The 14,379-nt window shown below is 48.1% G+C and overlaps 1 protein-coding gene across 1 annotated transcript in view; it reads right to left on the bottom strand.

The window, feature by feature from the left end:
• LMAN1 (lectin, mannose binding 1) overlaps positions 1-7,658 on the bottom strand; it is a 71,198-nt gene extending 63,540 nt beyond the window's left edge. The window contains exon 1 of the mRNA XM_089689468.1: positions 7,445-7,658. Within this exon, the coding sequence (XP_089545594.1) occupies positions 7,445-7,643 (199 nt within the window). The 5' untranslated portion in view covers positions 7,644-7,658. The remainder of the gene's footprint in view (positions 1-7,444) is intronic.
• Positions 7,659-14,379: the final 6,721 nt, after the last annotated feature.

Raw genomic sequence — 14,379 nt, 5'->3', positions numbered from 1 at the left:
CAACCCCTTTAATGCAGGCCATAGATGGGTTGAGCATCGGCTGTTTTTTTGTGAACGATAAACGGGGGAGAAAAAAAAAAAAAAAAAAAAAATTGGTCGTTTGTTTGACATTACCACCAAAGATTAAAAAAATTGTCCGACTAAATCATAAAGTTCACCCCATAACTTCTGTCCCTTGCAGGTCACAGCTCATGCGCAGATTTTTTAGCGTTAAAACGATCGTCCGATTTGGCCATCAATGCTAGGCAAATCAGCCGATTTGGACAAATTTCCCAACATAACCGATAATCTGAAAGCGCAAAATACACGAAAAACGGCCGACGAACTAATCCACTAACGGTACGAAAATCGGCCGATTTTTCTTTCGGCCGAAAAATCGGACGATTAACGACCCATCTATGGCCTGCATACTAGCCTTGTTAGCAAGCGGCAGACAGGTGTTTGGGAAGCGTTTTTACCGTTTCCCAAACGCCTGGGAAAATTCTGCACATTGCAGCACATAGTGCTGTTCAAACGGGAGCGTTAGCGTCACGTTGCGGCAAAACGGACACCTCTGGTCGAGTCAGGAGTTGAAGCCTCCTATTCAAGTCTATGGTGCCGCTCTGCAAACGCCCGGCTGGCGTTTGCGGTGTGGTTTGCACAGCGTTAACACCATTCAAACTTCATTATAGGCGTTTGTGGGGCGTTTATAACGCTTGGCAAACGCCTAGCAACTGCCGCTGAACCGTGCATGCGGTGTTTGCGGATTGTTAAAAACGCTCCACAAACGCCGGACCAACGCTTGTCAAATGCTATAGGGGCGTTTGGCACGAGTTGGAAAACCATTCAAGTGTGAACGAGCCCTAAGTCTGCTCTGCATCACTCTTTCCGCACCATTAAATAAAAAGATGTTTGAACTAAAAGATAAAACTACAAGCTGTGCACAATACACCCTGTAAATACAATCGCTGTGCAAGTTTGGAATTGTTCTCGAAGTCAGAGTCCACCAGCTCACTCAGTACAAATATTAGTATACCAACAATGTCACATGACAAATAGGAACACATCAGCATTAGCAGCGGATCAGATATGAGGGGAAACGAAACTACCACGTGTCAATCAGTGGTGCACAGCCAACACCAAACATTAACAAGAGGGAAAAATAAAGATACAATTTAGAGATAAAATGTTCTTCTGTTAAGACTGGCCATACATTATACAATTTTCTTGAGATTTTTGGTTCAGATTTACCAAAAACCATACAATAGGTCAAAACTAATAACATTTCAATTGTATCCAATCAGGCAGGCCCTGGCACTACACAGTTGAAGGTAAATCTAAAGGAAATTGGGCAGAAAATTGTATAGTGTATGGTCAGCCTTAAAGAGACTTTGTAACTGCATTTATCCCAAGAACGCTATTGCGACAAAACGCAAAGTCACAACATATTCTTTACACTTCTGTAGCAGTTGTTGGCTTAGACTAAGACTTCAGTGATGCTGAATCTGACTTTGAAATCGTACAATTTCACTTGAAGTCACAAGATTTCAAAGTCGAATGTCAGTGTGACTTGGAAGATATCTGTGCGACTTCATGCACAGATGTCTATGAAAGTCATACCTGAACTTCCTATGGGCGCACTCATGGAGGCTCACTCCCAAGCCACGCTGTCTGTGTCTATAGACAAAAACAGTGGGGGTTTAGCTCCGCCCCCTCATCACTGCCTTTGATTGACAGCAGAAGTAGCCAATACCTTCTGCTGCCTCAGCAAAGCCTGTGAGATGGGGAAGTGAGAGGAGAGAGACACTGCAGACAATCACAGTGCAGGTTCGAATGACGGCTCAGGTAAGTATGAGGGGGGATACTAATACATAAACATTTTTTACCCCAATGCATGGAATGCAAAACAAAGGAGTCCCCCCTCTCCAAAAAAAAATTTAATAAAAGTCAGCAGCTACAGTATTTAATATTAGGGCATTTACCTGCCCAGGCATCCAGCGGTGTCCTCATCCCAAGCCGATTCTTCAATCGGCTATCGGGTGCTGGCGCTGCCACCTTGACTTCCTACTGAGCATGCTGCACTTTGTGAAAGTCTTCCGGGACCTATGAGCTGTCTCAGAAGGCTGCAGAGGGAAGGAGGGAGGCTGAACTTCTGGGTCAGTTCACATGGCAAACTGAGCCGGAAGAGGGAGCAAGTAACTGTCAAAATTAGGTACCCACTCTCCCCTCCCCCACAAAAGGTGCCAAATGTGCCAGTGGAGGGGGGGGGGGGGTGGCAGACAAGTGAAGTTTCCCCTTTTGGGTGCAACTCCTTTATAAGATAAAAAATGTTTAGGCTTTATAACCACTTGAAGGAACCAAACCAGGCAATCATCTGCTTACACCATATATAAACCCCAAAAACAAAAATGTAACATATTGCAGCCTATCCGCCATTAGATGAGGCATCTGCATTTGTTCCCTTTTCTCACACTAAGTACAGGCAAAATTATACCTGTTGATCCTGCCAGAAATTGTGTCACTGTAACTCCTATGCACTGAGCTGAATCCTTCAACATTAACAGCTTGCCCAGCTATATTCTCTGAATTATAGTTCACCTTTCCCTATGTAATGGAGATCAGAAGAGGAGGCAATGTTTGTAGCCCCAATCAGAACAGCTTTGAGTGACCCCAATCAGAACAGCTTTGAGTGACCCCAATCAGAACAGCTTTGAGTGACCCCAATCAGAACAGCTTTGAGTGACCCCAATCAGAACAGCTTTGAGTGACCCCAATCAGAACAGCTTTGAGTGACAACACCGTTCCTCCATAGATACAGTACAGAGAGTGTGTGTGTTGTCACCTAGGACAGAAAGTGTGCAGAATCACCAAGTGAAAACAGAAGAATAAAATGCGTAAAAAAGTAAAACTAATGCAGACACCACATCTGACTGAATAGATGCAATAAATTACATTTTTATGTTTGGGGTTTAGATACAATTCAAAGGGTCAGTTCACCTTTTTAGAAAAAAAGAAAGCTGAACACCCACAGAGGTAAGTACAGCAGGGACTGGGAAGGGGTGGTAGGTTTGTGTCTTAGTTAACCTGTTACTTTTTTATTATACAGGATTTATATGGTGACAACAGTTTGAGCAGCACTTTACAAAATGAAGGCAGACAGAGGGCCTGCTCATTAGAGCTTACAATCTTCATTTGTTTTAAAAAGGTGAACTTACACTTTAAGTACATCAAAGCCTAAAACTTTTTTTTTTTTTAACTTTTTGATAGAGTAGAGAAAAGTTAAAGTGTTACTAAACCCCGGACCCCCGCATTCACTGTATCCGGTCTCCCCCGGACCCCCGCATTCACTGTATCCGGTCTCCCAGCCCAGGACCCCCGCATTCACTGTATCCGGTCTCCCCGGGCCCCCGCATTCACTGTATCCGGTCTCCCCGGGCCCCCGCATTCACTCTATCCGGTCTCCCCGGGCCCCCGCATTCACTCTATCCGGTCTCCCCGGGCCCCCGCATTCACTCTATCCGGTCTCCCCGGGCCCCCGCATTCACTCTATCCGGTCTCCCCGGGCCCCCGCATTCACTCTATCTGGTCTCCCACAGTACACACAACATGAAAATGAAATTATTTTAATAAATATAAACTGCTAAATAACTTTTCTCATTAGCAGTTAGAGCAGTCTTGTGATTTCTATCAGTGTCCAGCAGAGCACTGGTTAAAGCTTGTAGGAGGAGTTTTCATTCTGCTCTAGGAGGATGTAGAACCCCTGACCTCTGTCTGGACAGTGCTGATTGGCCCTATGCTGATCACATGTACCCCAAGGAAAAAAAAAAAAACCTCTCTAGCAATACACACCAAACTGAGCATGTCCTCCAAATGATATGTCTACATGATATGTCTTATCTGGAGATAAGGGGGAGAGACTGAAAGAAGGGGAGGATCAGAGAAGTCAGGATAAAACAGCCTTTTTACACAATGTGGAGAATTAACCCCTTAGGTCCCACAGTGAGTATAACAAGCATGCTTTACTGCATATACAGACTGATCTTACTGTTGTGGGTTTAGGAACACTTAAGGTCCTCCTTTATGTCCCATTCTCCTCCTTTCCTGGAGACACATCAGGAACTGCAGAGAAATTCCCTCTATTCCCTCCTACAAAGTTGCTGTTTCTGTTGGGAGATCCCCCCCCCCCCTTACTTCCTATTCTGGTAACTATAACACTTTGGAATTTTCCCATCTTACTCTCTGACTATGTTAGTAGTCGCCAAAAGAAGTAGAGAGCAAAGCACTAAAACCGCGACAGAGGTTCTAACTCTTTCACACACTATTAAAAACAAAAAGTGTATGTATGACATCAGTCACCTAAGGCTCCATTCACACTTGTGTGACTTGGCATGAGATTTTGGACACAATGTTGCAGTCCATTGTTTACAATGGCACACGTTCAGATTGGTGCAACCTAAAGTCGTGGTGACTTTGAAAAGGTGCCTGCACTACTATGGTGCAACCTCTGATGCGACTTAGTCCCAGAGTGTAAAGTCCAATCAAAGTTGCACACAAAGCTGTACTGGAAGTCGTGCGACTTTGGAGTTTAAATGTCAAACACTGCCAGGGCTGTCCTCAGCAATACACCCAGATATTAATAATGACAGTCGGGATGTTTGTAGTTCTGCAGATGCTGGTGGTCAGCAGTCAGAAGGATCCATCTAACAAAGCTCACCATGTCTTCATCACACTTTAGTTGCTGCAAGGTGTGAGAGGATGCCTAGACAGAGAAGATCAGGGATGTGTCCTCGGGGGGTGTGAGAGGATGCCGAGACAGAGAAGATCAGGGATGTGTCCTCGGGGTGTGTGAAAGGATGCCGAGACAGAGAAGATCAGGGATGTGTCCCCCAGGGGGTGAGAGGATGCCGAGACAGAGAAGATCAGGGATGTGTCCCCGGGGGGGTGTGAGAGGATGCCGAGACAGAGATGATCAGGGATGTGTCCCCGGGGGGGTGTGAGAGGATGCCGAGACAGAGAAGATCAGGGATGTGTCCCGGGGGGTGTGAGAGGATGCCGAGACAGAGAAGATCAGGGATGTGTCCCCGGGGGGTGTGAGAGGATGCCGAGACAGAGAAGATCAGGGATGTGTCCCCGGGGGGGTGTGAGAGGATGCCGAGACAGAGAAGATCAGGGATGTGTCCCCGGGGGGGTGTGAGAGGATGCCGAGACAGAGAAGATCAGGGATGTGTCCCGGGGGGTGTGAGAGGATGCCGAGACAGAGAAGATCAGGGATGTGTCCCCGGGGGGTGTGAGAGGATGCCGAGACAGAGAAGATCAGGGATGTGTCCTCGGGGGGTGTGAGAGGATGCCGAGACAGAGAAGATCAGGGATGTGTCCTCGGGGGGTGTGAGAGGATGCCGAGACAGAGAAGATCAGGGATGTGTCCCCCGGGGTATGAGAAGATGCCGAGACAGAGAAGATCAGGGGTGTGAGAGGATGCCGAGACAGAGAAGATCAGGGATGTGTCCCCGGGGGTGTGAGGATGCCGAGACAGAGAAGATCAGGGATGTGTCCCCGGGGGTGTGAGGATGCCGAGACAGAGAAGATCAGGGATGTGTCCCCGGGGGTGTGAGGATGCCGAGACAGAGAAGATCAGGGATGTGTCCCCTGGGGGGTGTGAGGATGCCGAGACAGAGAAGATCAGGGATGTGTCCCCAGGGGGTGTGAGGATGCAGAGACAGGAAGATCAGGGATGTGTCCCCGGGGGGGGGTGAGAGGATGCCGAGACAGATGATCAGGGATGTCCCCCCGGGGGTGTGAGAGGATGCCGAGACAGAGATGATCAGGGATGTCCCCCCGGGGGTGTGAGAGGATGCCGAGACAGAGATGATCAGGGATGTGTCCCCGGGGGTGTGAGAGGATGCCGAGACAGAGATGATCAGGGATGTGTCCCGGGGGGTGTGAGAGGATGCAGAGACAGAGAAGATCAGGGATGTGTCCCCGGGGGGGTGTGAGAGGATGCCGAGACAGAGATGATCAGGGATGTGTCCCCGGGGGTGTGAGAGGATGCCGAGACAGAGATGATCAGGGATGTGTCCCCGGGGGTGTGAGAGGATGCCGAGACAGAGATGATCAGGGATGTGTCCCGGGGGGTGTGAGAGGATGCAGAGACAGAGAAGATCAGGGATGTGTCCCCGGGGGGGTGTGAGAGGATGCAGAGACAGAGAAGATCAGGGATGTGTCCCCGGGGGGGTGTGAGAGGATGCCGAGACAGAGAAGATCAGGGATGTGTCCCCGGGGGTGTGAGGATGCCAAGAGAGAAGATCAGGGCTGTGTCCCCGGGGGGTGTGAGGATGCCGAGACAGAGAAGATCAGGGATGTGTCCCCGGGGTGTGTGAGAGGATGGCGAGACAGAGAAGATCAGGGATGTGTCCCCGGGGGGGTGTGAGATGATGCCGAGACAGAGAAGATCAGGGATGTGAAAGGATGCCGAGACAGGGAAGATCAGGGATGTGTCCCCGGGGGTGTGAGGATGCCAAGAGAGAAGATCAGGGCTGTGTCCCCGGGGGGTGTGAGGATGCCGAGACAGAGAAGATCAGGGATGTGTCCCCGGGGGTATGAGAGGATGCCGAGACAGAGAAGATCAGGGATGTGTCCCCGGGGGGGTGTGAGGATGCCGAGACAGAGAAGATCAGGGATGTGTCCCCGGGGGTATGAGAGGATGCCGAGACAGAGAAGATCAGGGATGTGTCCCCGGGGGTCAAAAGTAACGTCTGCATTTGTCAGCCATACAGGAGATGTCTACGCTCCACACTGACATGCAGAGGAATGTCTGCTTGAAGGCTGAGTGTGGATGGTGAGATCTGCTATCGGCGGAGGAATGTCTGCCCTCAGGAAATACATACTATGTGTCTGCTCATGTGAGGGATGAAGCAGAAATGTCTGTACCCAAGAGAAGTAGATGTGGGAGACGTGCCCTCAGAAGGGGTATATATGGGGTGCCCCCCCCCCCAAGAGGGGTATATATGAGGTGACTCCTCCCCGAGAGGGGTATATATGAGGTGACTCCTCCCCGAGAGGGGTATATATGAGGTGACTCCTCCCCCAGGAGGTAAGTGGTATATACAAACTGTCCCATCCCCCCTGGAGGGGTATATATGAGGTGTGTGTGTCCCCCTCAGGAGGGGTATATAAGGTGTCCTTCCACTGCACGAAGGGGTATATACGGGGTGTTGTGTCCCCCCCCCCTCCGGAGAGGGGTATATACGGGGTGTTCCCTCCCCGGGAGAGGGGTATACACAAGGTGTCCCCCCAGAGAGGGGTATATACAGGTTGTGCCCCCTAGGAGGGATATATTATAGGGTGTCCCCCCTAGGAGGAACATATATGGGGTGTCTTCCCCCCAGGAGGGTTATATATGGGGGTGTTTCCCCCCCCAGAACAGGTGTATCTATGGAATGTACACAGTACCCCCCCCAGCACTTACTTCCAGTGTGGGTCCAGAAGGGGACAGATCCGTCCGCCTGCACCAGGTAGGGCCCCTTAAAGCTGTACTTGTACTCGAACCTGCGGTGAGGCGGCTTGTCCTCCTCGGCCCCAGCACAGCTCAGGCTCCAGCACAGGAGCAGCACCGAGCACAGCCCGGACACAGAACGCTGATGCCGCCGCTCTATGGACATCGCCATCTTGGACAGTGCTGACGTAGAGGGACTGGGGAAACCATGCTCAGCCAACAGGGCGCTCGCTGATTGGTCTGCCAGGGGCCAGTGGGCGGGACGACACGCGTTGCCTTGCCGATGGCTGGTTCATAGCAGGCTGCACTCCTCCGGCCGCAGGGGTCGTTGTAGGCGCTGAGATGTCCCCCCACACCTTACCTTACGGGGGGGTCACATAGAAGGGGTTGAGGGTGTCTTCAGCACACATTGGGGGTCTATAAAGTTCTATTTTACAAAGTTGCATACACTTCTTACCCTATAGGTCAGAAATAATCTGTCACCTGCCAGAATATTTGTTTTTATGTTCAGCCAATTATTTTATATTCGCATTGTATAGAAAACCAAAAGTTTTTTTTCCATTTAACTAGAGTACTAAGAGTAAAGGAGGGTAATACCCCTATCATTTTTTATTTTTTTTACCATCTGTGTCCCCATAGGGGAGATTTCTCTTCACTTCCCTTCGTAGCCAAAACAGGAAGTGAGAGGAAATTCCTGAAAATTCCAGGAATCCTTGTGGGGCAGCATACGAGAACTAGTGTCCCATTGGAAGATTTCCGCTCTATTACATTTCTGATGTCAACCCAAAATGTGGGATTTTTTTTACTTTCAATTATAATGGTGAATAGAGGGAGAATCTCCCTAATGGGAACACAGACAGCAATCAATACCTGATAGGTGTTCTAATCCCTCTCCCCTCTGCCCAAAACTAATAACAAAAAGTTTTGCCTTTAATTCTACTTTAACCCCTTACCGCCTGCCCACAGTACTTTTCTTGTGGACGGGCGGCATGGCCAGGTGTATAAATATACATACGCATTGGCGAACACCGCGGGTTACAGTTCCCGATACTCGATAGTATTGAGCTGCCAGGGGATCATGTGATTGCTATGCCATCACATGATCACAATGTCAACAAAGCTGTTATGAATGAATTTCATTCATAACAGCTGTGAATCCTGTAGAGTGATACTGTGATTAGCCCACAGCTATCACATGGTACCTGGGCCAATTACAACACCTGGTACCATGTGACAGCTGTGGGTCAATCACAACATCACTAGTGTAGTTGCAGCTGTTATGAATGGAATCCATTCATGACAGTTCAAATGATTGCTGTTATATTACGCCATTCAGGGACATTTACAGACCGTTACTTCTTTTCCACTAGTGCAGAGTACTGAAACTGCTACATCACTTGCTGTTAGCAGAGTGGATCCAGTTTCGCTGACAACAGAGGATCCTGGGACCTGTGTTCCTATAGCCAATCCATCCTGTATTCCTGAGTGCTGTATGGACTACAACTACCAGAAAGCTGGGGAACGAGGAGGATGCTGAGAGAGCAGATATATTATGCAGCAAGGGACTAGCTTTCACAGTGGGAGCAGGACTCATTGCTGAGCACAGGGGGGACTGTCGGTCTCCTCTGAGGACAGATTGCTGGCTACAACTGCAGGACTCTGCATACCAGTCCAGTACAGCGGTGATGCTGATTGCCACACCAGAATCGCACCAGAATTTCTGCATTGGGACTGTCACTATCCAGTCTTCAGCCATTCATCTCTGTTTGCTGTGCTGACAGTCTGTCTAACAGCCAAGAGCCTAGGCAAGGAGGTCGTGCTATCCATGGGACTGTTGAGCGGATGGATGCCCAACCTCTTTCTGACAACACTCTAAAGACACTGCATGTAGACACCTTTGCACCTCAGTAACAGGATACCTTTGCTTTGAGAGTACCACAGCCTTTCTGTTATCTTTATTGTATTACCATTACTCACTACTGAATATGGGCCCCACCATTACTAGCAGAAGGCAATGGCTACTATCACATCTGGAACTTTAAACATCTCTGGACTCAAGTTGCTATTTCTAGTTAAAGTGATCTCTTTGCATCTAAGCCTTTGTTATTCAAACGTAGGGCTTTTTTTCAGTAGGAACGTGGGGGACACAGCTCCAGCATCTTCTGCACTGGATGTATGTAATGGCAAGGGTTGCTGGGGTGTGCTGGAGGGTCTGTTGATGCTTGCTGCTAGTGGATCTACTGTATTGTTGCTGGAAGGGGGTTATTTTGAGTGGGGGTTGTGGCAGGAGGTCAGGAAGAACTAGGGGATGTGTTCAGGATGGGATATACACCGTGTTCCAAATTATTATGCAAATTCTATTTAAGTGTCACAAAGATGAAATATTTTGTTTTTCAGTTTAACTCATGGATGGCATTGTGTGTCAGGGCTCTTTTGATCACTGAAAACAATCTCGGACACCTGTGATAATTAGATTGGCCAGTGAGCCGAATTTAAGGAAAAACTACTGAAGGAGGGTGTTCCACATTATTAAGCAGAGCACCATTCTCAAGCAATATGGGGAAGAAAAAGGATCTCTCTGCTGCTGAAAAGAGTGAAATAGTTCAATGCCTTGGACGAGGTATGAAAACATTCGATATTTCACGAAAACGTAAGCGTGATCATCGCACTATTAACCTCTTGCCGACCGCGCATAGCCGAATGACGGCTTCACCGCGGCCGGCCAGTTCTGAGTGGACGTCATATGACGTCCTCCCAGAACGCGCTCTCCTGCGCGCCCCAGGGGGCGCGCACCCGGCGATCTCCGTGATCGCTGTGTCCTACGGACACAGCTGATCACGTGATGTGGTGAAAGGCCGATCCCACCGGCCTTTTACCACGTGATCAGCGGTGTCCAATGACACGCTGATCACAGGGAAATGCAAGTGCCGGTTCTCGGCTGCACTTTCCTCACGCTGTCAGATCGTGAGGAAAGTACTGCCGAGAACCGGCAGTTGTCAGAGCGGGGATCGGCACCGATCATCAGGGCACTGATGATCAGTGCCCTGATGATCGGTGCCCAGCAGTGACACCCGCAAGTTCCGCCCAGCAGTGCGCCCACTAGCCCCGCCCACCCATTCCCAGCAGTGCCCCTACCTGTGCCCAGCAGTGCACCCACCTGTGCCACTCTGCAGTGCCACCTACCTGTGCCCAGAAGTGCCACCTACATGTGCCCAGCAGTGCCACCCACCTGTGCCCACCCACCTGTGCCCACCAGTGCCACCCACCTGTGCCCACCCACCAGTGCCACCCACCAGTGCAGCCCAGCAGTGCTGCCAGTCAGTGCCACCAGTCAGTGCCCAGGGGTTGTGCCAGTCAGTGCCGCCAGTCAGTGCCCAGAAGTGATGCCAGTCAGTGCCGTCTATCAGTACCCATCATCAGTGTCACCTATCAGTGCCGCCTATCAGTGCTGCATATCAGTGCCGCCTATCCGTGACCCCTAATTAGTGCTGTCTATCAGTGCCGCCTATCCGTGCCACCTCATTAGTACTGCCTATCAGTGCCCTTTAGTGCTGCCTATCAGTGCCCATCAGTGCCGCCTATCAGTGCCCATCAGTGCCGCCTCATCAACGCAAATCAGTGAAGGAGAAAAAATACCTGTTTGAAAAATTTTATAAAAGAAACAAATAAACTTTTTTTTTTTTTCAAATTTTTTGCACTTTTTTTAATTTATAGCGCAAAAAGTAAAGCGCCCAGTGGCGATTAAATACCACCAAAAGAAAGCTCTATTTGTGAGAAAAAAATGATCAAAATTTCATATGGGTACAATGTTGCATGACCGCGCAATTGTCAATCAAAGTGCGGCAGCGCTGAAAGCTGAAAATTGGCCTGGTAAGGAAGGGGGTATAAGTGCCTGGTAGGCAAGTGGTTAAGAGATTTGTGGCTGATTCAGAGCACAGACGGGTTTGTGCAGATAAAGGCACATTGAAGAAGATTTCTGCCAGATCCATGCATCGGATCAAGAGAGCAGCTGCTAAAATACCATTACATAGCAGCAAACAGATATTTGAAGCTGCTGGTGCCTCTGGAGTCCCACAGACATCAAGGTGTAGAGTCCTCCAGAGTCTTGCAACTGTGCATAAACCTTCTATTCGGCCACCACTAACCAATGCTCACAAGCAGAAACTGCTGCATTGGGCAGAGAAATACATGAAGACTAATTTTCAAACAGTCCTGTTCACTGATGAGTGCCGTGCAACCCTGGATGGTCCAGATGGATAGAGTAGTGGATGGTTGGTGGACGGCCACCCTGTTCCTACAAGGCTGCGACGTCAGCAAGGCGGTGGAGGAGTCATGTTTTGGGCCGGAATCATGGGAACAGAGCGGGTCGGCCTCTTTAGAGCCCCAGAAGGTGTAAAGATGACCTCTGCAAAGTATATGGAGTTTATGACTGACCACTTTCTTCCCTGGTACAGAAGGAAGAACTATGCTTTCCGTAATAAAATTATCTTCATGCATGACAATGCACCATCTCATGCTGCAAATAATACCTCTGCATCAATGGCTGCTATGGGGATAAAAAGAGAGAAAGTCATGGTGTGGCCTCCATCCTCCCCTGACCTCAATCCTATTGAGAACCTTTGGAGCATCCTCAAGCAAAAGATCTTTGAGGGTGGGAGGCAGTTTACATCCAAACAGCAGCTCTGGGAGGCTATTCTGACATCTTGCAAACAAATTCAAGCAGAAACTGTCCAAAAACTCACAAGTTCAATGGATGCAAGACTTGTGAAGCTGCTATCAAATAAGGGGTCCTATGTTACAATGTAACGTGACCTGTTCAAATGTTTAAAAAGTTAAAATGTTGTTAAAAGTTTGATTGAAATAGCTTTTGATTTCAGTAAATATGCTGCAAACACAACAAATTACAATTTTCAGTTCTTTACAACCTATAAAGTGTTTTGAAACTTCCTGTGCGGAATAATTTGGAACAGTGCATTGGAAGTTTTTTTATGTTTAACAAAAATCCTGTTATCATTAGGAGGTTTGTTCAATAAAATGTGAATTGTACTCTTAATAGTTGATAACATGAGAATTATGCTGACTGTTATTTACATCAATTATTTAGGGAAATGAGAAAAATATCATTTGCATAATAATTTGGAACAGGGTGTTTATTTGTCCCAGGTTCCTGCTCTACACTGACTGTTTCTCCTGTTGTGCTGTGTAGTGAGCCTGTGTGGCTCACTGATGATTTCACTAGCTCAGCTGTAGTGAGTTAAGGCTCTGGGCTCTGTAAAACTCCCAGGCTGCTTAGGGAGAATGCTCCAACCGGGAACCAGTTTGCTGTGCAGGGCAGGGCAGACTGGGGAGCAACCAAACCATCCTGAGATAATCTGTGTGATCCTAGACTGTGTGAACACCCTGTGCCTGAGCAGCGGTAGGCTGTATTCAGACAGCTAGATAGGAAACCTGTGTTTGCAGTTAGACGCCCAGTGTGGCAAGGTTTTATTTTCTGTTTGTATTTTTTGCTGTTTTGACCATATGCACCGTTTGTTCAGCAGACTTTGTAAATAATGCACAACTTTTCACCAAGTACCTGCTTTTGTGCTGATCCTCTTTCACAGTGTTCTGACCCATCCAGGGGGTCAAGCACAACCCGCTACTGGGCTAATCCCTCACAGGGTCTATTGTTGCTTGTAGGGGATCTGTTGTTGCTGGGGAGTCTTATGTTTCTGGGGGGTCATTGTTGCTAGGATGGATCTATTGCTGAGGGAGGGGGTCTATTATTGCTGGCTGCTGGAGGGTTTATAGATTTGATGTTGCTGCCAAAGGTCTGTTGTTTGCTGGGGGGGGTCTATTATTGCTGGCTGCAGGGGATCTATTTTTCTGATTTTCTTGTTACCATTAACCTCCCTGCTGGTATTCCTGAGTGTAGCTCGGGGTTAATTATCAGTGCCAAAAGCGGTAACCCCGAGCTACACTCAGGAATACCCTGCAGCGTTGCTCTGGGATCCCTGGATCACTTACCTTGTCCTGCGCTCCCGCGATGTGTCCCCTGCAACGTCCCCGGCCATCTCATCCAGCCGATACCGGCATCCGGGTTCCAGTCCCTGCGAGCGTCAAGACGTACGGGGGCCGGAACCGGCGGGAAATTTGAACATTTTAAAAACTGACATTCACTAAATACACTAAAATCACATAGTGTAACATTACTGTATCAAACCATTTCACATACATTTTGTCCCGAGTGCTTTGTCCTGCGCCCTGCCTGCATTTTGTCTGTTCTTTTTGCCTGGAAACTGAGAAACGTCCATGGCATCCAAAAAGTGTCCCTTTGTCAAAAACGGTTTTAGACCGGCTAGAGAACAGCGATAGTAAATTAGAATCACTTGCAGAATTGAGTGATAATGATTCGTGGGGAAATGCGTCATCAGACACTGAAAACGATTCTGCGACTGAGTTCAGTGATGTGCGAACTTTGCGCTATATTTCAAATTTCAGTGTTTTTGGTTTCATTACGTTATTGAATTACATTTATTATTATTATATGATTATTTATTATATTATGATTTTGTGTTTCAAGTTTTATCATACCTGGGATGTTTACTAGACTCTTGTTCGGACAGATAGGTTAAAAAAACTTTTCTTCCCCCTCCTGCTGCTGGTGTTGCAGTTACATAGGTACAACTTTCCACTTGTGACTGTATAATCTGTTAACTTTTGCTATTTGGGTATATCCAATTTATCAGTATTTTGCTTTAATGTGTTAACTCATAGTTGGCAACATTTCTAAAACCTTTTTAGAGGCTTTTTTTTTCTCCTGTATGTCCAGAAAGACAGTGTAGGCAGAGCAGTTTGTTAATTAGGGGTGGGGCATTTATTCATGGGTGTGGCCTAACCTGGAAACAAAAAATGGGTGCAGTTTAAAT

This window comes from Staurois parvus, unplaced genomic scaffold (genome assembly GCF_062004578.1).
Source record: "Staurois parvus isolate SC_StPar_1 unplaced genomic scaffold, SC_StPar_1.0 ptg000475l, whole genome shotgun sequence".
Lineage (NCBI taxonomy): Eukaryota > Metazoa > Chordata > Amphibia > Anura > Ranidae > Staurois > Staurois parvus.
The sequence above is the reverse complement of the archived record's forward strand: the minus strand, read 5'-3'. Positions and strand labels throughout refer to the sequence as shown.